The sequence below is a fragment of the Athene noctua genome, chromosome 1 (assembly GCF_965140245.1).
Source record: "Athene noctua chromosome 1, bAthNoc1.hap1.1, whole genome shotgun sequence".
NCBI classification, from domain to species: Eukaryota; Metazoa; Chordata; class Aves; order Strigiformes; family Strigidae; genus Athene; species Athene noctua.
The window spans coordinates 138,171,284-138,197,273 of record NC_134037.1 but is presented as its reverse complement, the minus strand read 5'-3'; the positions used below and the strand labels follow the sequence as shown (position 1 = coordinate 138,197,273).

The window sequence follows — 25,990 nt, the reverse complement described above, 5'->3', positions numbered from 1 at the left end:
AAGAAAAATGTCCTGTATTTTTATTAAACGTAGAAGCACATAGGTTGGTCTGAGCTACTTGGTGCTTTTAGATATATCTCAGTCACAGTGGGCTTAACATAGTATTGCTCCCATTAGGAATGGTGCTACAGATGTCCCCAGGAACCCTCAGAATGATCCCATGGCCTGTTTTGGAGAGTGCTCTACAAACATTCAAGAAGATGGTGTCCCTACCTGGAGGAGATCATTGTAATTAAAGCATGAAGCAAGCACTGGGTGTAACAAACAAATGGAGAATGGGGCACAGTAATGATAGGCAAGTGTAGGTGGATAAACAGGTTATGATGTACAGTTAGCACGACTAAACCTTAAAGAAAAAAAAAAAAACCAGGAGCAAGAAGAGGAATATTTTATGCTGATTAAGTGGAATGGCTGACTTCTACAAAATGGCAATTGGTCACCCCAGGACAGTGTTGCATCTCATTTCTATGGTGCTAAACAGTAACATATTAATAAACAGTCTTCCCTAGCACATATCTGGGCATGGGCACAGCCTTCACCTTCCTCCCTCAGGTATGCGTCCAAAAAAAAAATCTTTTCCCATCATGAATGACACCTCATGAGCATCAGTGCTTGTGAAGCTGCAAGCCTTCTTTTTGCCCCTTAGCACAGCCTAAAAATTCTGATCAACCCACCAGTGTTTGTGGCTATTTCAGGGGGTGCTGGAGAGTGCTGAAAAGGTTGGATATTTATCTGGAGTCCTGACCAGATTCTCACCTCATGGTTTTTCTGTGGTTTTCTGGCACTTCACAGGGGCATACTTCTGCTGTATCTAATAGGTGAAGTGCCCCAAAGCCCAGACTCACCTCTGCATCTGTGTTGATGCTCAGCTCAGGAGGCTTCTGGGAGAGTGAACACAGAAGCGTGATCCACACTGACTTTAATCCATGGGTAATATGCAGGTTTATGTCTCCATTATGCTTTGCTAGGCCAGTGGTGTGCAGGGAGCCACCCAGTTTGCAAACTCCTGGAAAGGTCTGTGAGGGTGAGCTGGCTCAGCTTCAGTCCAGCTACTCCTTCAGTACAGGTGTCATGGTCAGAACTACCAGCAGAAAAACTGGAAAAAATGGAGGTTACATCTTCTCTGTAAGCAAGGAATGTGCTTGATTCATATAAGCCTGAATCAGCTTTAGACTTCACAGGGCGGTCTGCACAAACCTGTCTGAATACTGGACTAATGCGTCAGGCTCTGCGGTGCTGCTGTCAGTGACTACTTCAGAGCTGCTCAGCTGTCTTTACACGTACTTCCACCTCCCTTCCAATCCCAAGTGCAGCCACAACCAGTTTCACAACTTCAGCATGAAGGAGTACAGCCACCACCTCTGGAAGGCAAAGGGAAACACTCAGTAGCACCCAGTGAGTGAAGCACGAGACTTCATGCACAGCCACCCCTACGCTGTCCTCAGGGCAGAAGGTCAGCTCTGGGCACCCTGAGGCCTTCTGGGAGTTAGGATGAACATTAGAAGGCAGTGACTCCATTATAACCCTGTTTGAGGCTAAAAGCAGTTAACTTTGAACTATTTGGATCAAAGGGCATCCACCCAGATTTGTGAGTGAAGAAATTATTGGCCAGATGTGAATGCTTTGAACTCTAGCACATTTCTCCCTCAATCCAAAAGAGCTTATGTTTGCTAACCACCGTGCTATGATACTTCTTTATTTTTTAGTTTGCGAAAAGTGAAGGAATTCTTGCTCTCCTTGTATATTTTGCAAATAATTTCAATGTACACAGGACTTCATTCACAGAATCATCTAGGTTGGAAAGGACCCTGGAGATCATGTAGTCCAACCGTTCACCTAGCACAGTTCCCACCTACAGCATATCCTTAAGCTCTAAATCGACCTGACTCTTGAACACCTCCAGGGATGGGGACTCCACCACCTCCCTGGGCAGCCCATTCCAACACCTAACAACCCGTTCTGTAAAGAAATACTTCCTAATATCTAGTCTGAACTTTCCCTGGCTCAATTTGAGGCCATTCCCTCTTGTCCTGTCACTTTCTACTAGGCTAAAGAGGCTCATCCCCAGCTCTCTGCAGCTTCCTTTCAGGTAGTTGTAGAGGGTGATGAGGTCTCCCCTCAGCCTCCTCTTCTCCAGACTAAACAATCCCAGTTCCCTCAGCTGCTCTCGTAGGACATGTGTTCCAGACCCTTGACCAGCTCGGTTGCCCTTCTCTGGACATGTTCGAGTAACTCTATGTCCTTTTTGTAGCGAGGGGCCCAAAACTGAACACAGTAATCAAGGTGCGGCTTCACCAGCACCGAGTACAGGGGCAAGATCACTTCCCTGTCCCTGCTGGCCACGCTATTGCTGACACAAGCCAGGATGCCATTGGCATTCTTGACCACCTGAGCACACTGCTGGCTCATATTCAGCTGGCTGTCAATCAATACCCCCAGGTCCCTCTGACTGGCAGCTCTCCAAGCCACTCTTCCCCAAGCCTGTAGCACAGCTGGGGTTTGTTGTGGCCCAAGGGCAGCCCCCGGCATTTGGCCTTATTAAAGCTCATGCAGTTGGCCTCAGCCCATCGCTCCAGCCTGTCCAGGTCTCTCTGCAGAGCAGATCAACACTCCCACCCAACTTGGTGTTGTCGGCAAACTTACTGAGGGTGCACTCAATCCCCTCGTGTAGATAATCAATAGATGTTAAACAGGAGTGGCCCCAAAACCGAGCCCTGGGGACACCACTCATGACCGGCTGCCAACTGGATTTAACTCTGTTTACCACAACTCTCTGGGCCCAGTCATCCAGCCAGTTTTTTACCCAGCGAAGTGTGCAATTGTCCAAACCTCGAGCAGCCATTTTTGCCAGGAGAATGCTGTGGGAAACAATGTCAAAAGCCTTGCTAAAGTCAAGGTAAATTACATCCACAGCCTTTCCCTCATCCAATAAGCAGGTCGCCCTGTCACTCAGGCACTCCCTGCAGCCCGGGACCTGAATCTCTGCGCGTTTGCGTGGCAGCTCCCTCTGGGTCGCCACGTTCTTTCTGGCGGTGGTTTTGATGCGAGTGGAGACCATGGTTCGGTCTACTCGTGGAGGACTGTAAAGGGGCTAGCTTGGATAAGTTGAGGAACCCGGAAAGCGTCTGCTCCCTGCCTGCCTGCTCGCCCTGCCTGAGCAAACTGCCGCGCCTCACCCTTCTGACACCCTGTTTGCCTGCCCTGGTCGCTCTTCTTTTACGTGGAGGTGTGCGACGTTATCACTCCGGTCTCGGCCCACTCTGGGTTCCCGCTGCCCTCATTCGCAGCAGCTCCGCTTTCCTGCTCAGGGGCGGGGGGCGACTTGAGGCTCTCCCTCTTCACTGTGCCAGTGCCTTCCCGTCTTGCGGTTTTGCCGCGAGTTTTCGATGCTTTCAGGAGGGCCCCCCGCCACAAAATGTAAAAGGTTGTGCAAGACTGTTTTATCGACAAATTTCCAAAAGCCTTGGGCAGATTCAAAGCTGGCTGCTTCATAAAATTGATAGAAGTTCTTTGTTTTCCAGCCATCTGCGGGCTCACTAAATGTCACCTTTGGTTTGGCAAAGCCAGTACCGACATTCTCATATCATCCTTGCTGTAAACACGGACCAAGAATTCCCCCCCCCCTCCCCCCCATTTGGAAATATTTTGTGTATCAGGTCTGGTTGGGGTAGAGAAAATTTTCTCCACAGCAGCCTGTATGGTGCTGTGCTTTGGATTTGCGACACAAACAGTGCTGATAGCACACTAATGTTTTGGCTGTGGCTGAAGAGTGTTTGCCCAGCACTAAGGCCACCTCTTTTTCCCATCCTGCCCCACCAGTGAGCAGGCTGGGAGAGGACACAGCTGGGACAGCTGCCCCAAAGGATATCCCAGACCATGTGACATCGAGAAAAGCTGGGGGAAAGGAGGAAGAGGGGAATGTTCAGAGTTAGTGTGGCTTCCCACGTGACTGTCAGTTGTGCTGAGGCCCTGCTTGCCAAGAAGCAGTTGGAACACCTGCCTGCTGATGGGAAGGGAGGGAATGAATTGTTTTGCTTTGCATGCCCATGCAGCTTTTCTTCACTTATTAAACAGCCATTGTACTGACCCACCAGTTATTCCTGCTTCTACCCTTCCAGTTCTTTCCCCCAGCCTGCAAGGGAGAAGCGAGCAAGTGACTGAGTGGGGGCTTAGCTGTGGTCAATCCACCACAGTCCTTTTAGGTGTCCAGCGTGGGGCAAGATGACTTTGAGATAACATCAGAGGGTGCGAGCTGGAATTTATACCTGTTAAACTGCTAATGAGCAGGGTCCTGTGCTTACTTGCCTTATTAGTCTTGTTAGTGGCTGTTTTGGACTTGTGCTGTTTATTGGAGTACTCACCCTCTCACTGCGCTGTGCCAGGGAACATTTTGTTAACAGCAGGGCCAGGTGCCGGGCCTGGCACAGGGCCCAGGCACTGCTGCTCTTCCTGGCCTGCTATACTGGACACACTGGAACACCAGTGTTACAGGGTTAATTTTCATTGTAGCAGCCCATAGGATTTGGAACTAAAACACTGTTGCCAAGACATGAATGTTTCAGCTGTTACTGAACAGTGTTTGCACAGCAAACTTTACACAGTATCACACGTATATACAAAGAACTAATTACTTAAAACCTTTAAGACCATGGCTTTCTTAAATATAGTTTAGAACTTACCACACAAAATCCTGGTGCTGTTGAAGTTAGCAAGCATTTTATTATCTCATTTCTAGGGTAAAACCTGACTCTAAAGTTCATATTTCTTCCTTTTTTACAGAATATGTCTTGTATTGCAATTTCATGGCTCTATCAAACAAAAATAAATTAAGCATCATTACAAAATATTAAGAAACTGATCTTTTACAATGAAACAATTATTCGCATAGTTTCACCATTTGAAATTAATTCTAATTAGCACTGGAAATTCCCATCGAGCTGAAAATTCGACTTCCATGACGCAAAATTTCACTAATTATTGCCGGAGATACTACTGCCAAGGCAAATATACAAAACAGTGTTGATGTTTTTCATGCTACAATATTATCTTTATTTTCCAGTGAAAAATGACAACAGTTTTTGACGTAGTAAAAAAAGAGAATAGTTGTTTAGTTTGTATACTTTTTTCACTCACATTCTATACATTAATTTTGAAATGCATGCTCTGTAAGGCACAAGAATTGAAAAACTAATGAAATAACTTGGATAACACCATATGAGGTTCAAAGAGAAACTGCTTTGAAAAATCCACCCTGCTGAATAGTACGTGGTGTGAAAAGTAGAAGTTCTGCAATTAAACAATTTACAGGATAGAAGCCAGAAACACTACTGAAAGCTTAGCTAAAACTCTGCTGGAATAATGATTTTATGGACAGTGTATATACATTTCCAATAGATAAGTCATCCTGGGAAAAATCCATGCATGCTCTATGCACCAGAGTAGCTCTGTTAGTGAAAACACTGTCAGAGCTCAATGGTGAAGAAGGTGCAGATGTTTATTACCAGGTTTCATCTAACCCTCCTCTGCCATCACCAGGCTGTATTCTCACTGAACAGTTCTCAAAGTTTCTCATTCTCACAGTTCTCAAAGCCTTCCTGTCTGAGGGAGATTCCACTCTCTGTGGTCTGTGTGGGACTGAGTGTCAGGAGTTCTGGACTTTCACTTTGGTTCTACCGTTGCCATTTCATGACCTGCCGTGATCCCAGTTAAACCACTGCCCTTCTCATTTCTGGGACAGATAGATGTTGCTGCCTCCCCCTCCCCTTGCCAGGGCACCCAAGATGAATTCCATGAAACCCATAGCATTTCAGGTGTGCTGGGTATGGAAGAACCTTCTCTGAGAAGGGGCTGCATGCACCTCAACGCTGAGAGATGTTCTGCCTTTGTCACAGTGTAGATGGAAGGTGTGTGGAGGTGAAGGCACCCCTACAATCATTCCTTACCAAGGCGCTGGTGGAATGCAGCACCACAGCTCCAAGTCTGCACTGGTTTTCCCTCTCAGCCCTACGTATGGAGAACACCCACCTGCTGTAGCTTTCTATTCCTCCTCCGTGCTGCAGAACCATTACAAAATGGAGGTAACTAGGGCTCAGGATTAAGGCCAGAGTCTCCATCCCTAGGGATTTAGAACTTAGTTTTAAGTAAAAAGTAAGACAGAGTATTGGCTAGAATAAAGAAATGATAATACAAATCAGAAAGGATTGCTATTTCTTCCCAGAGAAAAGCAGCTGTGTTCTAAAATGTGTATTTATAGGCATGAAACACCTGCCAGGGAAGTCACTCTCAATTCTTGCTGGCAAAACAGTAAAGTCCTTTGAGGAAGCAAACTAAGTATGATTGTTTTAAGGTTGTTTGGTTTTTTTAAATATTGTTTTGCATAACAATTGCCAAAAGGTTAAGAACTCCTAGAGTCTTCAGTCCTTTTCACAGCCAGACCCCCACCAAAATCACAGCCATAGAGTTCCACCCGCAGGGCAATACCATAATGCCATGTTCTTGGAACAATGCGGATAAACCTGGACAGGATGGGTGGGTTAAAGAAATGCTTGACGTGCCCATTGCTGTTTTCATTACCTGAGAAAACCTGCAAATACACAAACATATTATTAGTTAAAAGGGAACACTTTAAAAAAACCCTGATCTTTCTTTTTAAAATGGTTCCAAGCTGTTGCATTAGCCATCCAGGGTAGATGGACCTGGCTCATTTCTGATTTTACAGAAGACCACACCCAGTCTTTTCCTAAAATGCTGGGTCCAAGCTAATTCAGGCCAGCAATATCTGAGTCAGAATGAATTAAACAGCCTCTGTTTCCATCCTCACAAAAAAATTTGCCATTCTAATTTGGATGGACTAAAACCCCCAAACTTCCCTTATTTTACCTCTGCTAATAGCCTTTGTGGCTTATGTTGGAGTAAGGCGATATGGGCAACAATATAAAGTGTCCACTCTGTGGGTATCTGGGGCTCTCCATCTCTGTTACAGCAAAACTGTTCATTAATTTCACTATAAAATCAAGGCAAAAATCAAAAAGCTGAAAAGAGGCCCTGAGAAATACATTGTTCTTTCAAAATCAAATGTCTTCATGCATTCAAATTCCTCCTTTACAAATAGTGCCAGGTCCTTTTCACAGAACCATCTGGGTTGAAAAAGCCCTTGAAGCTTCTCCAGTCCAACCATGAACCTCACCCTGACCATTCCCAACTTCACCAGATCCCTCAGTGTTGGGCCAACCTGACTCTTCAACCCCTCCAGGGATGAGGACTCCCCCCCTGCCCTGGGCAGCCCATTCCAACGCCCAACAACCCCTTCTGCAAAGAAATACTTCCGAAGAGCCAGTCTGACCCTGCCCTGGCGCAGCTTGAGGCCATTCCCTCTTGGCCTGGCGCTGGTTCCTTGGCTCAAGAGACTCATCCCCCCTCTCTGCACCCTCCTTTCAGGGAGCTGTAGAGGGCCAGGAGGTCTCCCCTCAGCCTCCTCTTCTCCAGACTAAACCCCCCCAGTTCCCTCAGCCGCTCCCCATCAGACCTGTGCTCCAGACCCTGCACCAGCTCCGTTGCCCTTCTCTGGACATGCTCGAGTCATTCAATGGCCTTGTTGGGGTGAGGGGCCCAAAACTGAACCCACTCATCGAGGTGCGGCCTCACCAGTGCCGAGCACAGGGGTCAGATCCCTTCCCTGTCACTGCTGGCCACGCTAGTGCTGACACAAGCCAGGATGCCATTGGCCTTCTTGGCCCCCTGGGCACACTGCTGGCTCATTATCAATCCCCCCCGGGTCCCTCTCTGACTGGCAGCTCTCCAGCCACTCCTCCCCAAGCCTGTAGCACTGCTGGGGGTTGTTGTGGCCCAAGGGCAGCCCCTGGCATTTGCCCTTAGTGAAACTCCTCCAGTTGGCCTCAGCCCATGGCTCCAGCCTGTCCAGGTCTCTCTGCAGAGCCTCCCTACCCTCGAGCAGATCAACACTCCCACTCAAATGGGTGTCATCTGCAAACTGACTGAAGGTGCACTTGATCTCCTTATTATGATAATGTTGACTGCATTCTCTAGAGATTTGGAGTTCTTTCCTTTTATTACTGCTAGTTACTATGATGAACATCAGATGGACGTTAGATGAAGTTATCTGCAGTAACCCCAACTCCCTAGCATTTTAGTGTCTGATGAGACTACTTCTGTCTCAGTATTCTGCTTTTGGGCCTTGACTGTGCTCAGCACTTAAAAGCCAAGCAATGATACAATTTGATACCTTTGCCACTGAGCTTGAACCATCTGTGTAGGATTTCCACTCCGAGCCTTGGTCGCTGTATAGGATAACATAGGTTTTCACAAAGTTTTCAGCAGACATGGACTTGACTCCCTGGGTAGCAATAGCAGTTATCTTCTTAGTTGCGAGGAGATCAATTTGCAGCCACTGTTGGTTGTTGTTCAACTACAATTGATAAAGAGGTTGTCTATTAGCAAGCATGTCTATATATTTGCTTAAGTGAAAAACCCCGCTTAAAGATAGCTAAAATTGCATCCAAACGCATCAAAATTGTACCAAAGAAGTGCAGAAGAGTAAAGCTGAGGCAAAAGTCACAAGTGTTCTTGGTGGCCCATACAATTAACTTCTTCCCTGCCAGAGGTGTATTTGATGTCTTAAGATTTCCACATTAATTTCCAATATATAACAAAAAAAGTGCACAGATTTATCTCCAGTATTAAAACATAATTCATAATACTAATACCAAATGCTTATAAAACCCAGCAGCTTCCAGCAAATCTCAAGGGGCTTTGTAAAGAAATGCAGATGCATTTTGAAGACACAGATGCTCACATGCCTTGCTGAAGGTCATCCATCCCCAGATCCATTGAGCTGCACTGCCTATAAGCTAACCCAGGAAAGGTTTCTTTAACCCCTTCGAGCCAACTATTCAAGTTTCATTCATCTCCTGAAATTAAAAGGGCTATTTGTGCAGGGAAGTGCTGCAAGCTCTGGCCCAGAGGACACCATCCATCTCTCAAAACATGATTTCATTGCTGTTGCTAGAAGTTCATCAAGTTTTCTACTGGAAGAGTTGAATGGGCTTCTTCCCAAAGGGTGGCTAGAGAGCTGTGAAGTAACTCTGTCTCACTTGGCACTCGGCACAGCGTCAAGGAAGTGCATGAGTACACTGGTAGCACAAATTTATTAACTGCAGCCATCTTGCTGCTATCCCTATTTCTCACTTGTTACCTTGGCTCGCCAGGCATTCATCTTTCCTTTCTGATTGAGACGAGCAAGTGAAGGGTCCCATGTGTTGAACCAGGAAGTCTTAACAGATGAGGCTGTTATCTGGGTATTCTTGATCTCTCCATTTTCCATTCCAAGCGGCAAAGAGCAACCTGTTAAGAGTAGAATCATGTTATCTCTACTTCACCCAAGTAGCCCTACCCTAAGCAACAATGTTGGAATTGAAAACACTCATAATTCTAACTTCATTTAACATATTTGGTAAAAAATTTGCCATAAAGGAAGCACCATCACATGACCCATTCTTACCATCTACTTCACAGCCCAGAAGCTCCATGCGAAGAGTAGGCCTGTTGTAGGCCTGGGTTGGGTAGACTCTGACGTACCTCGCAATAATAGGGGGATCAATGATGTTCTCTTTTATCCCATAGGCATCAGAATTACCTTCAAAAATCTATTAAGAAAAAAAAATCCACATATAGTTAATGTATTTGGATTACGTTATTGTATTGGGTCTGGCTGAACTGGAATCGGTTTTCCCCTACAGCAGCCCTCACGGTGCTGTGTTTTTTGCTGGGAGCTGGCAGGGTGTTGGTAGCACCCTGGTGTTGAGGCTGCTGCTGAGCAGTGCTTACACAGCACCAAGGCTCTTTCTGATATTTCCCCCAGTGGGACGGGGTGGGCAAGATCTTGGGAGGGGACACAGCCAGGACAGCTGACCCAAAATGACCAAAGGGATATTCCAGACCATATGACGTCTGCTCAGTATAAAGCTGGGAGAAAGGAGGAAGGAGGTGGGGTCACCCTTGGTCCTCCGAGGCAACCACTACGCGTATTGGAGCCCTGATTCCTGAGAAGGCCCGACATCGCCTCTTCATGGGAAGTAGAGAATAAATGTGTTTGCTTTTGCTTCCGCGTGCGGACTTTTGCTTCGCTTTGCTTATATTAAAACTGCTTTAGTTTCACCCACAAGGGTTAGTTTATCTTCTTTCCCCTCTTTACCCTGTTGAGAAAAGAAAGGGAAGGGGGGGGGGGGGAAGTGATAGAGCGACTTGATGGATACCTGGCATTTAGCCAGAGTCAAACCATCACAGTTATCCAATTACAACATCCAATAGTTAATTAGATGCTGAAAGACTACTATGTTACAAAAATAGTCTTTTTTTATGCCATTAGCCCCATCCATGGTGATAGAACACCCTATGCTGCAGGGCAACTTGAAATAATTCATAGTCCCATCTGAAATGCTGGGGTTTCAACCCCAAGCTCCAAATTAAGGTTGACATATGGGTGATTCCCACAGCCCTTCACAAAGGGGGGGTGAGTTTAGCTTTAAGCTTCCCTCCAGGGTGCGGCTGGCCCTGCAGGGAGAGCCATTGGGTAAATGAGCCCCAGGTGTCCCACATTCAGTAACAAAGGTCAGGTGTCCCACTTAGGGATAAAAGCTGGGACCACTTGCAGGAAGGGGCAGTGTCTGTCTGTGAGGTGGATGCTCTTTGCAGAGTTCCCTGTTGGGGAAGGACCTCCTGCCTCCCTGGAACTGGGCTCCAGTCAGGTCTGGCTTTTGTAAACGTGGGCTGTGTAGAGATTCAGTATGTGGCTTCCTTGGTCTTATGTATTTGGCTTGTTGACTCGGTTGTCTCCCGTCCCTTCTATGGGAAACTGCATTTCACCCTTTATTCCACTCATTGTTGGTCGTGCGGTGTCGTTGTTGGGGTCAGTGGGACTGATGTCAATTATGTATAATCTGATTGATTTGTTTGTACCCCCAGTGCTCACCCATGTACTGACCCTTTTGTATCAAATACAATTTGGTTATTGGTTGATCTTTATGCTGGCTGTGTCCTTTATGCTAGGCCTAATAATTGGCAAAACACCATCTTAGCACAATTGAAAGCACCTCCAGGCCTTGGTTCAAATAAGCAACCCATTCCTACGCACTGTGTAAGTCTGTAGGAAGACATTAGCAAAGAGGCAAAAAGAGAGGTAAGAGACAACAGGTTTTCACTTTGGGAGTTGTATCAGAAACCTCAGGGTAAACTGAAAGGAGCTATAATTGGTAGGGCTGGAGTGGCTGGACATAAAATGAACCTCTTGCAGGGTATGGCCACACTTACTAATGCAGGCAATTGAGACAGTTTAACATTCAACTGTTGTGACAACAGGGAGGGAGGGAGAGGAAGAAGGATTGAGTCCCAAATGAGGAAGGGCCTGATTTTCAGTTTACCTTCCTGCTTGCTTCAAGAAGCTGATATAGTATTAGAAAATAAAAGTAAGGTGAGATGCTTGTGAGAAAGCCCAACTCTACACAGTCAGAGTCACCGGGCCCATCTAAACCCCAGCCTAGGAGGTTCCTCACCTTATAGTTTGTCTTCTGGTCTGAATTTGATGAGATTGGTAAATGCACTTTGTGGCCTCAAGCTGTATTATTAAGTTTCTGAAGGCCATAATTTTTTCCACCCTCTCTTAACATAAAACTGTCACCTCACTGCATCACCTAGTGATGCTACCTAGGTTGCTGCAATCCCTATGGCACATACAGACCTTTTGTGCTGGACAGCTGTCTCCTTTGAAGGTGCTCCACTTCCTTTTGTCTTTGCTGTAAACAATGAAGAACTTCTGGATGTACAAGGACTTGAAAAACTGCTTGGCTCCCTGTGTCTGTATCCCAGTTAACAAAACTTGTCTTTGAAAGTCCACCTAGGAACAGCAAACAGTGTTTATAAAGCCAATAACTGTGAAATCTGCCTCATTCTTTGGCATCTACGCACCCACAGCACTAACACTCAAGTGGAATACAGGCAGATACCAGAGTCCAAATTAATGCGCTCTCATTTCAGTTGTGTATTTGTGTGTGCATTTAATTTCAGAAGCCGTTTTATAGTGTTCAGCACAGCACAACAAAGACACCTCAAAAATATCTGTGTCTCTATTCTAGGTAGAACTCCACTAGCCTCCTTTTACAGATAGGCAAAAGGGCTACAGAGAAATCCAAGGCTCATGTTTTCATAAGCTGCCTCTGGTTTTCGATACCCAGGCTGAGGAAAAAAAAGGAATATACATTCTGAAGAGCTGAAAAGCCACCACTCCTGCTGGTATCAGATCAGAAAACTTAGCACATAAAATCAAATCAGCAAGATGTTCCTATAAGCAGTGAAACTCATTCTTTGGGATATGCCCTCCACATCCCTCCAGCTTTACTGCAGTAGCCTCAGCTTCTCACTACCACACCCCCTATCAAATTATTTCTCTTCCCAACATTATTTCCAGTTCCACACCAGATTCCCCAATTTTCTCCCCCTACTTCACCTCTACTAACTTGCCAGCCTGTCAAATGTTAGAAAGCCAAACATAACAGTCACCTGTTGAACTTACACTGCAACACTAGTTTGAGTCCTTTTTTCCTCCCAACTGCAATGAGATTTGTAAGAAATCAACTATCTTCCCTAAATTTGGGTGCAAATTTGCTATCTGGTGCAAAAGTGATTGGGATGGGAGAAAAAGGTGGAAGAGAGGTGACTGAATGATAAACTGCTGGAAGCCATGATTATAAGCTTAATTTCCCTGTGAAACATCCAAGAAGCACACATGCAAAATTATCTGAAAAAATGGTTGAGAGTATCACTCTTTAAATGACCACCCAACAAACATACATAAATATAAATATGTACTGTTAGGTAGACAGAGGAAAAAAAAAAAAACCTAATGGAAAGTTACTCCATTTGTCTACAAAACAGTTACAGTCTAAATTGTGAGGGTAACTGTCCAGTCAATGAGCCTCAATAGCAGTAGAGACCAGGTTACTCCAGGGGAGGTGGACAGTTTATGGTCAAGCTTGCTACATCTTTTCAGTTTTCCCCAGAAGTCTTCTCAGCAAGAACAAGAGCAGCCTGACCTTTTTAAAAAAAAAAAAAATCTGCTGAAAAAAAAAATCACAACACAGGATTGTATGGTCATACACAGGCTCAGTGATGGTCAAGCACATGTTGTACCAGTCATACCTCGATCCAAGAGAGTTCTCCCTGTTTCATTGTAGTGCTCCAAGCATTGTATGTTCCAGAATTGTTTAATCGGGCTAACTTAGGTTCCCAATAGTCTAGACAGAAAATATGAATAAAGCAAGAACTTAAAGAGAGGTGCTGAAAAAAAAAGAAGGCTGTAAGTGGCTACTGATATTGAGTGCTTCAGTTACTTTCCAGTCCATCTTGAGGAAAAAACCCCAACTAATAGACTCTAAAACCATAATCTAGGATAATTTGGACATGGTCAGCAGTTGAAAGTCAGCTGTTACCTTGCATATTTTAATAGTTGGCAGAATGACTTTATCGTAATGTACTGTCTATTAATTTGGAGCCAGGGTCTAGAGTTTGCTAAACAAGTTTTATCCACCAGCAGGATCAGACACAAAATGTGCTCTAGACTCATGGCAGAAAGCTTCCCTCTGCTTAAGGAGGTTTCCATGTTAACAACTGAAATATATATGACAATAGAACTTTCAAGCCTTCATAACAGTGTGGTGGGAAATGAAGAAAGAAAATTAAATCTACACAAAAATCAGTTTTCCAAATTAAGTAATCTACTTGTTATTTTGAGGGAAAGGTTGTGTGTTCCTGTGTAATCAGCATACCTTGATTTGCCACTGTCCATGCAAAATTCTATGTTTCTCTATCAAATGATCCCATTTTTATACCAGGAGTAAACTTGATAAATTAAATACTCTGTCATTGCTCTGGATGCCAGGTTCCCAAATCTTTCTTAACAGATGCACTTTCAACCACAGAATCACAGGATCCCAGGTTGGAAGGGATCTCAAGAATCATCCAAGTCCAACCTTTCTTGGCAAAAGCACAGTCTAGACAAGATGGTCCAGCACCCTGTCCAGATGAATCTTAAAAGTGTCCAGTGTTGGGGAACATTGTTTGTCCTTCCATATCTCATACCATATGCAAGTCTCAAAAGCTTTTTGAACACTTGCTGTTGATTTTCAAGCAAGGAACCCAAAGGGCAACAAGATAAAGCTGGATTTGTTCCAGGTCATCCAGCAGGCCAGAGACAGGGGACTCCCTGACTCAGGCAGTAGACCTGTGACACCGTTAAGATACAGTGATGAGGGCTGCTTAGGACAGCTCACAATCTCTGCTTGCATCACTGGAGAGCTTTTTAACAAAACAATTGATTCCCTGCTGAACTGATCCTGTAGGACATATCATGAAATGACAAAAGAATATGCAACTGCAATACTTTGCTGGGGATATTCAGGAGCACGTCAGGACCTTTTCAAGTATTAACTCACCGATATGATCTGAAGCATTGATCTGCGAATCAAGTATAACTCCACTTGCTAGACCCATTGGAATCCTGCACTCTAAAGAGAGCACAGTGAGTTTGTTGTTAAAGAAAAAGGAGGGCTGTTCCAACATATATTCTGGTGGAATCTTCCAAAACATCATCATTTAGAACAACTCTTAGTAACACTGTAACATCACCACTCTCTTCACAGAGAAGGCCAAGTTAATCTCTGCAGTTTCTCTCAGCAGACTGATCCACTGGTCACTGTGAGGAAACCTCACTAGCTAGTATGCTAAATAATTCAAAGGTAGCCTGCTAGAGGCTAGCCATTTTTTCTTCTAGATTAAGTTTACAGTAACCACTCCACCCCTTCCTTCAAAGCACAGAGAATCTGCTTTGGGTTTTTGCAGAACAATCTCCCAAATTTATTTTCAGTGATCCTGAAAGGGTAGAGATGACTTTACAGCTTGACTCCCCCAGCCACAAAACACCTTAGTTCAGTACCTTTCTCTATAACCAAATAGGATGTCTGCATTCCTGCTTGCTGATATTCCCCCACTTCAGTGTCTAAAAGCCACCAGCCAGGTCTCTGTGGTTTCATTTCAATTGTTCTAAATGAGCCTTGAAAAAAAAGGAAGAGAAAGGTATCAGAAACATTAGCATTATGAGGTTGATGTTAGCAAGGCTGGATGTTAAACCAACGATCATTCTACAACTTAATCCAGAAAAAATAAATAACCTGCTACAGACTGTGGAGCACAATAACTACCACCATCTTGATTTTTTTTTTTTTCCCCTCACAAGCAAGTTTCAGCTGAAAACTGAGACTGGAATTAAGTGACCAGATGAAAACCCAACCTTTGCTGCTGGTACAAAGTACAAAACTTTGGATGCCTGTATGTAACAACAGATACCAGCCCGTTAAGTACAGTGCTAGTAAGTTTATTACATATTGTAGGGACAGTAATTCTGTGGTGCTGATTATAGTTCTTACTCCTGCTGCCCCAGTGTGTTGTTCAAGGAATGTGAAGAGTGGATATAAAGAAGCCAGAAGTAGATGTAGGGGAATGAGATGTATGGGCCCTCCCCTCACTTTCTGCATGTCCCAGGAGGGCCAAGGATTGAGCAGGAAGCAGATACGGTTTAGGCAGTTTGGAAAGCACGGTACTTGCCAAGTCAATTTTTTATTTATAATTGGAATTATAATTCCAAGCCATTATTTTGATCTCCTCATTTCCTGGTTCTGTTTAGGGTTTTTTGTTTGGGGTTTGGGGGTATTTTGTTAGTGGGTTTTTTTGTTTGTTTGGGGTGTGGTTTTTTGTTTTGTTTTGTTATTTTTTATTTTGTTTTGTAGCTGGCAGTACCGGCTTTATGTTACTGCACACTCACACTGCTGGCAGTGATGGGCAAAGGAGTATATCTTGTGGCCCAGTAAATGCTTTTAGCCTATTTCCTTTCTTCATGGACATAAGAATTCTCCTAGGGCTCACATTTGTTCTTTCTCCTCTGTATCACACTTGTCTTGACATTATGAAAATAAACCCTCACCGTAGTGAGCCAGATACCAATAGTCTTTCCCAGAAAACATCAGTGAGACCTCACTGGTACTGAAGACTGGAGACATGTGGATAGGATGGCTGCACTATTTTACGTTTGTCCTTTCATGAGGAGTCAGTGGCTGACACTATCCTACTGACTTCCTTTTTCCAATACAGACCTTTAATGTCGAGCACCTTCCAAAGCCAAGCCCAGCACCATAAGCCACTTTGCATATAGGAAAAGAGAAATACAATAAAGGAGAGAAACCTGCTCTTGAACATATCTGGTGAGTGGGGCAAGGCAAGTGCATACCAGAAGGCAGTGCTGCAGACCATATTGCTATTCATTTTCCACATATATCCCTTCTCATCTGAGAAGATGACATTTGTCCAAGCCCTTAAGTTTTGTCTGTAACTTTACTCATATTTTTAGTTTAAAAGATAATGTTATCTTTATTTCCCGCCTCCCATAGTGTTAAGTGAGGTGAAAAGATTTTCCTTCTGACCATCACAGGCAAATGAACTGTTAGTGCTCTCAACCTCTTATTACTGTGCCTAAAGTCAAGCTCTGTTCACCTTTACATTGGTATTATGACAGCAAACTGCAACGATCACCCCTTAGAAGTTACTTTGCTGTGATAGTTACTTACCTGGAAGGAGTGTGTATGTACCAAGCTGATGCTTTGGCTCTCCTTGTTCTATGAAGGTCTGTCCGTGAAAATGAACAACATGAATGTCTTTTGGACCACCCATATTCAGCAAATGCCACCGGACCAGTTCACCTTCATACATCCTCAAGCCTTGCAAATTGTAGGTAATTCCATTAATGGCTGAAAAAACCCATATTTTTAGTAAGGAAAACCACTCATAAAACAGGTCTCAGAGCGCTAGGATGTAGTTATCAAAATGAGTAAAATATTTAATGAAGTAATGTATTTGGGAAAAATACCACTTTTTCCAATTCAAAGTGCTACACACTTTATAGTCTATGTACATCAATTCAGAAAATCCAAGGACCTCACCAGAGGATCTGAGCACAGTTTGCAACACGTGGCAGCCAGGAGAAGGAGGTGTAAGAGATTAAATGTCAGATGGGAATGTTAGGTCCAAAAGGAAGGACAGCTATCCAAAATGTGTTCTGGAGCTTACACTTCCACAGCCATACAGTCAGAACTGACATCTTTGATTAATAACTCATTTTAATAGACCACATTTTCAAAAGGCAGCTTCAACTTTTCAACATGCCTTTTTCAAATGTGGTCACTTACACACACAAGCATCAGATATTCAAAGACAGCAACAGTTTTGTTACTGACCATTATTTCAAAGAGAAAAAAGGTTACCCTTGAACAGTAAGCCTCTGAACTCTGCATAACTAAAATTGCTGTATCAACAGAGAGGTATATGAAGGGCTGTCCTACAGCCGCTCCAGATTCCTCAGCAGAGCTAGTTTATTTGTCAAATTATTTCAGTATTTTTAAATTTCTTGTAAAAAGTTTTCAGGATATTAGCTTCTTACTGAAATGGTTTTATTTTGTGCTTTTTTTTTTTTATTTTAATATGGGGAGTAGATGTATGAGAGTGTAAGAGTTTTTTGTTGAAAATTTCAGTCTAATATATCCTTTCTTAATTTTAGTAACAAATTTCCAGTCAATGCTAATCTTTACATATTACTATTATGGGTACAATGGAAAACAAAAAAAACTATTCACATAATTAATGTGTAGAATTTACGCATGTTCATAGGCACTGTGAGCTGAGATACCTCCCCTAATACCTTTTCCTCTACCCCAATAAACAAAATACTTGGCAAAATGAAATAAGTACCATAGAATTTGTGGCATTGCTGCATTTCTTGGGTCTTCTCAGTACAAGGCCTTCTAGAACGTTTGTCAAAGTACCAGCTTTTCTCTTCATCAAAGACCATGAAAAGCAGGAAAAAGTCTCGGGTTGATGTTTTGCTGTTTGACTTACTGAAGGTACCTTTTTGACAGATCAGTATTGGCCCAATCAAACCAGAGTGAATATCTTTTTCCTAGAAGGTAGAAACTCAGATGTAAAAGTGGATTGCCCAAAAGATGTCAAAAAAACCATATCACTCTGTAGAAATGCATCAGGCCCTAAAGTTTAAAGCAGAGGCCAAAATTGCTGTTGCCTTGTTGACTTTTCCCTGCTCAGTCTACCAAAGTACTTTGATTCTTCAACAGCTTATATCCTCTTTTAACTGAGTGTAAGAGATTAAATGTCAGATGGGAACACCAAGCCCAAAAGAAAGGACAGCTATCTAAAACATGTTCTGCAGCCACAGCCATACAGCAACATCATCTGGAGATATCCAAAACCCAACTGGACATGGTCCTGGACAACCTTCTCTAGCTGACCCTGCTGGAGTTGCAGGGGGTGGACTATACGTTCTCTAGTGATCCCTTCCAACATCAATGTTCTGTGATCAACCCCAGCAACACTACCACTTCTATTTTGATTTCCCTACCAGATTTAAATCGGAGTAGTAGATCCAGGACCGACAAGCTGCTCCTGGCTGCACAGGTCCCGACCGCCTGTTTGCATACCACACATAGATATAGCTGCTATTTGGCTGAACTTCGTCATCTTCCTTAAACCAAGCGGTAGATTCATCATCATAAAAGCTTCCCTCAGAGGACTTCTCATAGAGGAGTCCATGAGCATGGACAGAATATGGTCTGGAAGCCAGATTCTTAAAATGAACCTTAAAAAAAAAAAAAAAAAAAAAAGAGAAATACATTCTGTTCAGCAAATTCAGGCCTAAAGCAAAGTCCCCACACAATACATTCCCATGACCTCAAATCAGGGTCAAGATTGGTGTAAAGATTACAGGCTCTGTTCATGGCAAAGCTAGCAAGGATAGCTTTTGTCATCTCCATGCAGTCACCCGCTTTATGCGGGAAGTTAATTAAAAAATTAGAAACCATGCGTTCTAACTCTCTGTCTTCCACTGTGTCTAGGTTCCTAGGACTTGTACTGCTGCCCTTCACACCTGGATGTGCTTTGTTACAGCAAGCAGGGAGATCGGGAGTTTCTACCCCTTGTGCTTTCCGGCACAGTCATACTAAAGAACGGCACAAAATAGTAACACTAAACCTCTGCATGTATCACTCTCTCTGAAATAAGAGCTTCTCACTTGTCCCAGAGAAGCATGAGGATAGGGAGATTACATATTTCCCTCTCCTTAGAGAAAAACACTCCCAAGCTAAAAGAGCCTCTTTCTTCTTACTCATGTTTTAAAATGTAGCTCAATCCGTTCCTGTTGTGCACTACTCCTGAAGTAAGCAGAAGGCAGCGAGAGCTACTCTCCCCATCTAAGTCCATCCCTGTGTGTTGGAAGACTGGATGAGAGAAGGGAAACTGTACATTTATGTGCTTCTTAATGCAAATATACCACTGTATCACCAGGGATACAGTTCCTCTCCATCCGTGTTTGTATTAGAACTAACCAACCCATTTACGGCAAAAGTTTTCAGAGAAAAATACACTTTTTTGACAAATATATTTGTCTTGAATATGAATTTACTATTTTCTTTAAAAAAAAAAGCTCCCTTTAAACATAAAAAGTAGTATTTTCAGACCCAGTGTAACCTGGGTCTAAATCCCCTTTTTTTTTAATGTTAAACTTAAGTCTCACTTAAGTTCAGTGACTTAGAAGCTTTATTTAATGTTGGGAAGCCAGTTTTTATGTTGGAAAACATAAGAAAAACAGAAATGAATTTACTGTGGATAGGAGAGAAAAAGCCTATGTTTCAAAGAAACACATCACTGTGCTTGTATGTCCACACTGAGATTTCTACCTTTGAAAACTGTTTCCCCATCATCATCTATTTAAAAATCTGTGGTATTTTTAGACCCATTCTATGTCACACTGTAAAACTGCCCTAAGACTCTTATCCTGCACCCATATTCAAAACATTGACCTACTAGGATAACATCATCCACTTCAGCCCGGATAACTGGCCCCAGGATGCCAAGGTGTTCTTTATATTCATCTTCATCCTGAAGAGTTGTAAAGGTACTGTCTGTATAGCTTTGGAAAATCACTTTGTACGTGCTGCCATCTTTACAGGTTTTGTTATTCATTGTTGTACTGAAAGGAAATCCCCAATTAGAAAGTGAATTAGAAATCATAGCTGTGATGAAATCTGAGAACTAATACAGCAGGAACAGTTTAGAATATAAAGAATAAATACAAATAAATGTCAGATGATTCTGGAAAATCATGACTTGCAATGTTTAAGCAATTTCAGTTCTACAGTTGTATATGAGATCTTTCAAAGATTTGGTTGGCTATCACTGAAAAACTCCAACTAGTCTCTGAAAACCCACCTGAGCTCTATTTTCCTTTTATACTATGAGCCTTAATAAACTGAATCAGAGCTTAGCTCAGAGTGTAGCGAGCCTACCACCTACACCCTACTGTCTCACAGATGTACCTTCTCTGGAAAGCCAACAGATACATGTTTTACATTTGGTTATACCTGCATTTTGCAACACAGAGCTGGTAAGAAATAATAAGCTATTAGGCATTCAAACCATTTTTCAGATCTTAAATAGAAACACTAAAATCCTATTATTCTGATAAAATGTTGTCATTCTCTATAAACTTTGTCTCATTATCAATTCTGCAAAAACCAGAAGCTTAACCAAAATCATCTAAGTAGGAAGAAAGGCTGGTTTTCAGCTCTTCACCACACTGAGGTGGTATATGCATGGGCTCTCTTAATTTTACTGGAACTATGCACCTCACACCAGCTGAGGGTGAACCTCACTGGGGAAATCTACATAGAACTCTGAGCATAAGGATTTCTTTATTTTGCAAGTGTGCAAAGAGTCTGTCTGTAGTCTCTGCCATTTTTGCAAGTGCCATTTATACAGACTGAGATGAGACAGGAGTAAATCTGGAGAATGCTGAAAATCTAGTGTTTGGGAAAACATAAAATAAAATGGAAACTCAATTTGAGAAATATGTTTGGAGGTGATTTTTGTATAATGAAAATTTTCTTGCTCCTGTTTTTGTCACTTTTGATAAAACCCGGGTCGTGGCAGTTTTGGTCTTGTTCATTTCAAGGGCCACAACATTTAGCTTTTTGACGAAAAGTGACTAGGAATTCTACTCATTCTAATTTGTATGGATTAAGATAATGAATTTTTAGTACAGAGTTTCTCTCAAGCCACATACACTCTTTGCTGTGGCACAGTGGCCAGTCTTCCCTGTTAAAATGAAAGAAACCCCCTTAACATTAGCATTTATGATCCAGTTACCTTCTGATTTCTCTAAACAGTAGGAAACAACAATGCAATCATTCATGCAGCTTTATTTTAAGTATAAGGAAGTGACCAGTCTAGTTAATAAATCTGCATCTTTCATGTATTTTTCAGTCTTGCAGCCTTGTGAAACTGGAAATTGCTATTATCCCATTTTACAATAGAGAATGAGACACCAGAATCACCCCATTTCATCCCATAAGCACATTCTGTCCATATTAAATTAGTCCATCCATTAAATTCCTGGAAGGACTTTGTACAAGAAAGTCTTTATCTTGTCTCTACTATAGAATCAAAGAACTCAAGGAGGAAATAAAACAGTTGATTCAAGTATAAAACAACTAACTGGAAGTTTCCCTCCTGACCCCTTACAATGGGTTCTTCAGCTTCTGTTTTAAAGAGTGTTTCTAATAAGATAGAAAAAGGGGCTAAGAAAAAAAAAGGGTTCTTAGCTGTGTTGCTCTTGATTATAGTTATCTCCCTCTATGACATTCTAGGGGGATCCCAGCCTCTCATGGAAAATTCTTAGGGTCCTGCAAATGAAATGTTGGAAATCACATCACACATTACAGATGCTCTTAAATTTATCAGCATGTGAATCAACACTCCGCTAGTATGTATCAGGATGGTGTGCAAAATGAAAACAAATGCTTTAGCCAAACCTTTTTTTATATCCCGCATAGTTCCAGCAGACTTCTTTAGCTGCTATGTAGTATCTCCTCTCATTCCCTTTGCTACGCAGGTAGTGTTCAGCAATGTTGTCTGGGTTGCGTTGTTCATTGATATTCACTTTTGGATCCGTCATGTACGGGTCATCAAAGCTCACGTAATGGTATTCATATTCAGCACCCGATGTTTCCTCACCATAAGACCCTTCCATAATATATTCATAGTCTCCATTTTCTTGGGGAAGGCCAATTACGATCGATGGTTGAAACTGCCGTGGGATGAGCGTGTAATTTAGTGACTCTCCATGCCTGGCTCTACTCAGATCCACGGGATGGTTGGCCTCCCTGGATGCCCCCGTGGTGTTAGTGCAACACACCATCACTGTCTGGTTGGTCTCACCTGAAAACAACGTACGGCGAAACCCTGCTGTAGAATTGGTGGCTTTTTGGGGCTTTTTACTCCTTGGCCTCAGCAAGTGAGTCATTTTTGGATAGTCCTTTTTTTTCCTTCGGATCTTGATGAAGGTTCCAGATGTACTCAAAGTATCATTCTTGTTCCTCTCCTTTCCTTTCAGAGTTGGGTGCATGTGGTTCCCTTTGTGGTTTTCTCCTATTAGATGTGGCAACCCTTGATACTTCTTCAAATGCTTTTTATTTATGAATGCTGTACCATTCCTGCCATGATGATTTAATTTACCACTAACAGATTTATCTAAATTTGCCACTAATCCCAGAGTCCCCTTTGCAGACACCAAATTCCATTCCTCATTTGTCATTTTAGATGAGTATTTGCCAGCCCTGGGCAGCGATGCTTCTAGTAGGTTCTTCACTAGTGCAGGATTGGAATTAGGGCTTATATTGCCTAATATATGATCTAAAGAAAAAGCATCTGCTTGTTTACCTTTGGATAGCTTGGATTCAGAGAGGCTGGATGCATTAGACACATCTCCTTCCAGGAGGTCCAAAGCAAGCGTCAGGTTAAATGCACGCATGGCATTTTCCATCTTTGCTTCCTCCTCTTCCAGTTCATTATCATAATCATTTGGTATCTGGCCAGTTCCCACCGTGTCTATATTAGATGTGTTCTCTGCATGATGCACAGGATGAGGTGCACTTATCTCAGAAAATGAGACGTTTTTATTTCGTATACGATTTAGAAGGGCGTTCATCTTTTGGACAGCGTAAAACTTAATGGCCAGTGAGTTTCGCCTTTTCCTGTTACTGTTACGATTTCCTCTTCCTGTACTTTCCTCTTGATGCTTTCCTGAAAAAAAATTACTGGCCTTTCCATCAGCTGGAAGCTCTTCTGCAACATTAATTTGGCCTTCCCCATTGCTCAGCATGTGTTCACCTGCAGACATGTTATCACGATCTATTTCATAATTGCTTTGACTTCTGTTCTCAGACTCCAAACCAGCCTTTCCGTCACTTGTGCTAGCTAAAAATAAGTCCTTTTCCACTGTGACTGATGTGTGATTTGACTGGAATGGTTCAGCCTTGACTGGAGGAAAAGGAGTGATATGAGTTTCTAAGAACTTCGAGGTGTTTGTGGATTCACTACTTATAGCTGCCAGACCTGAGCCTGCTGCCCCCCCAGAACTTGCAGCATCAGTGCCTTCATCCTGTTCCCAGGCCAGTGCTGTGAGGTTTTGTTCTTCATACCCTGTCGCCTTCCTCAAGCTTCGGATGGAGTAAAAAGAAGCCAGGTAATCCTGATAATCCAAATCCTCCTTATCTCCTTCTTCTTGCACATCTTCTTCAACTGAGGTGGAAGCAGCCTTTCTATCAGTCTTGGTGTAAGAAAAATCCATAACATCAAATGTGTAATCTTCCTCATAGTCACATCTGGCATCTCTAAATCTCAGCCTCATGCCATAACTCGTCTCTGGGGAACCCCAAGATGCCAAAAGCCACGTACCTGCAATTGGAATTGAAAAGTGTTTTTCTAATATGCAAGTAGTTATGAGAGCAGACATTGGCTATCATGTAAGTGGTCAGGGCAAGTTGCTGGGTTTGTTTCTACAGCACCTGCTATAGCAGAGTGCTAATCCTCATCTGGGATTTCCATGAGCTCTTGTTGCAAAGAAAGAGAATTAATAAAAGTAAATAAATAATAGCATATATAAATAAATACATATAAGAGCTGGAGCTCTTCTCTACAGATTAAGCTGTACCTAGGACCTGAGTCCAAACGTAACCCATAAAAGAGATGGGTAAGAAAGTAAGGAACAGTATGTAAAGGATCCTATGTTCAGATCTGGATCTAAGATTGGGATCTTCTGAGATAAAGTTTTAATTTTGTCCTGTTCTTAGTGTTGTATGCATTGCCACACAGAAAAAGCATTCTGAACAGAACAAACACATCGTGAGGCAATGTTGACAAACATCCGACAAACAGTATTTTAAAAGCTTTTGAATGCATAAAGGATGATCTTTAAAAGAATAAAGTAATTTGAATTTTAAGTCTGGACACAAAATGTTCAGCTGCCAATCTGAGGCATCTTAGATTAACCTAAAGGTTTCAGTAATTAATCCAAAAGCTAGTCAGAAGAAAAGTTCTTCATTTGAAACTAGGATCTGCAGAGAACAAATTACAACCTGTTTCCCTAAACAGCATCAAATCAAGTTCTGTGCTTGTTACAGCCTGCTTCTGGAAGTAGCAAAAATTAAAGAATAGACAGAATTAACAGAGCTTGAGAAAAACAGCCTTTTTTATTTAAAAGGTCATATGAATTTTTTCTGTATTTATCAGAGTTTGAAGTGACCTGCATAGCCTTCCTTATTTCTAACAGTAAATTTACAAAAGAAAATGTGCTAGATGGAAAGAACAGATCACATACCAAAAATCAAGCAAAAGTACAACTTCATTACTGGGGTGGTTTCCATCAAGTCTGATGGAGTTTTAATGATTCCCTAGTCTTAAATAAAAACCACTTAACATACATTTTTAACTTACAAAGACATGATGTGCGATCACCAAAAACAAGCTCTGAGGATGTAAATAATTCATTATTTAAACAGATAAAAGATACCAAAGATCACTGGTATTTTAAAGACAATGAGGATATCTAAACCTTGTGGGATTTTTTGGATGATCCCTGAACAGTCACAGCCTTCAGTGAGGAAGAATCTCCGTCCTTTTGCAGATACACTTAATTCCCTAAGTGTGGACTACATGGGTTCTAGCATCACCTTTTCAAGACATGGTATTAATCCTAGTTAGACATTGAAGTGTATCCTGATGGACTAATGACTGATTCAGTCAGGCAGACTTTAGTGCTGCTAAATGAGCACAAGACTAAGATGAGGTGTAGCCACTTTGTCCCATAACGACTAGCATAATTTGACAGTCTTGCCCATTTTAGCTAAACTCGGGATGGACAAATATGTGGCAGCCTTGGGAATCATACAGTGGAGCTAATACTGGATTGTTTCCAAGGTCAATCTTAGAATTGCTTAAAATGATCACTGCTAATCCAAATACTAATTGAGAAGTGAAATAAAGTTTTAAAAAACAACAATAAAAAGAGCCTTGTTATAGCATACAATTGTGTGCTATACTGCATAGCTGAATAAACTCCATACACCTCAGTTTCACTGGGGAATGATTCAATATTTTCCGGCACTGTGTTTATCTGAAAAGCTTTCTTTCATATTTTGTTAAGTTCTTACAGACTGGAGATTAAAAATATGCCTTAGAAGAGCTTTCAAACACTATAGGTTTACCACTTACCAACATTGTCCATTTCCACTGTGACTGATTCTCCACTCATTGGGAAAAGGTTCAATACATCTTCATATTTCCCTTGATATAGAAAAGAGTGCCCAGAAAGGCGAACAGAGACAATCTCATCATGAGTGCCAACACTGGAGAAGTGCCACTGAACCACGTTATCTTGGCAAAATCCCAGGACTTCACTGCTGTCAGACACATAGCCATTTATTGCTAAAAGGAAAGCAAAATGAAAGTAGTGTTTTCAGAGTAAGACTTC

At 42.5% G+C, this 25,990-nt stretch overlaps 1 protein-coding gene across 1 annotated transcript in view; it reads right to left on the bottom strand.

Annotated features, from left to right (window-relative positions):
• Positions 1 to 4,694: 4,694 nt before the first annotated feature.
• The window catches only part of F5 (coagulation factor V), a 38,391-nt gene continuing 17,095 nt past the window's right edge, over positions 4,695 to 25,990 (bottom strand). Inside the window, exons 13-26 of the mRNA XM_074897677.1 lie at positions 25,732 to 25,944; positions 21,993 to 23,916; positions 19,987 to 20,152; positions 18,527 to 18,763; positions 17,863 to 18,070; positions 16,686 to 16,865; positions 15,002 to 15,118; positions 14,502 to 14,573; positions 13,210 to 13,304; positions 11,753 to 11,908; positions 9,518 to 9,662; positions 9,212 to 9,360; positions 8,243 to 8,425; positions 4,695 to 6,583 (exon numbers count right to left, since the gene is read on the bottom strand). Coding sequence (XP_074753778.1) covers positions 6,395 to 6,583; positions 8,243 to 8,425; positions 9,212 to 9,360; positions 9,518 to 9,662; positions 11,753 to 11,908; positions 13,210 to 13,304; positions 14,502 to 14,573; positions 15,002 to 15,118; positions 16,686 to 16,865; positions 17,863 to 18,070; positions 18,527 to 18,763; positions 19,987 to 20,152; positions 21,993 to 23,916; positions 25,732 to 25,944 — 4,034 coding nt within the window. The 3' untranslated portion in view covers positions 4,695 to 6,394. The remainder of the gene's footprint in view (positions 6,584 to 8,242; positions 8,426 to 9,211; positions 9,361 to 9,517; positions 9,663 to 11,752; positions 11,909 to 13,209; positions 13,305 to 14,501; positions 14,574 to 15,001; positions 15,119 to 16,685; positions 16,866 to 17,862; positions 18,071 to 18,526; positions 18,764 to 19,986; positions 20,153 to 21,992; positions 23,917 to 25,731; positions 25,945 to 25,990) is intronic.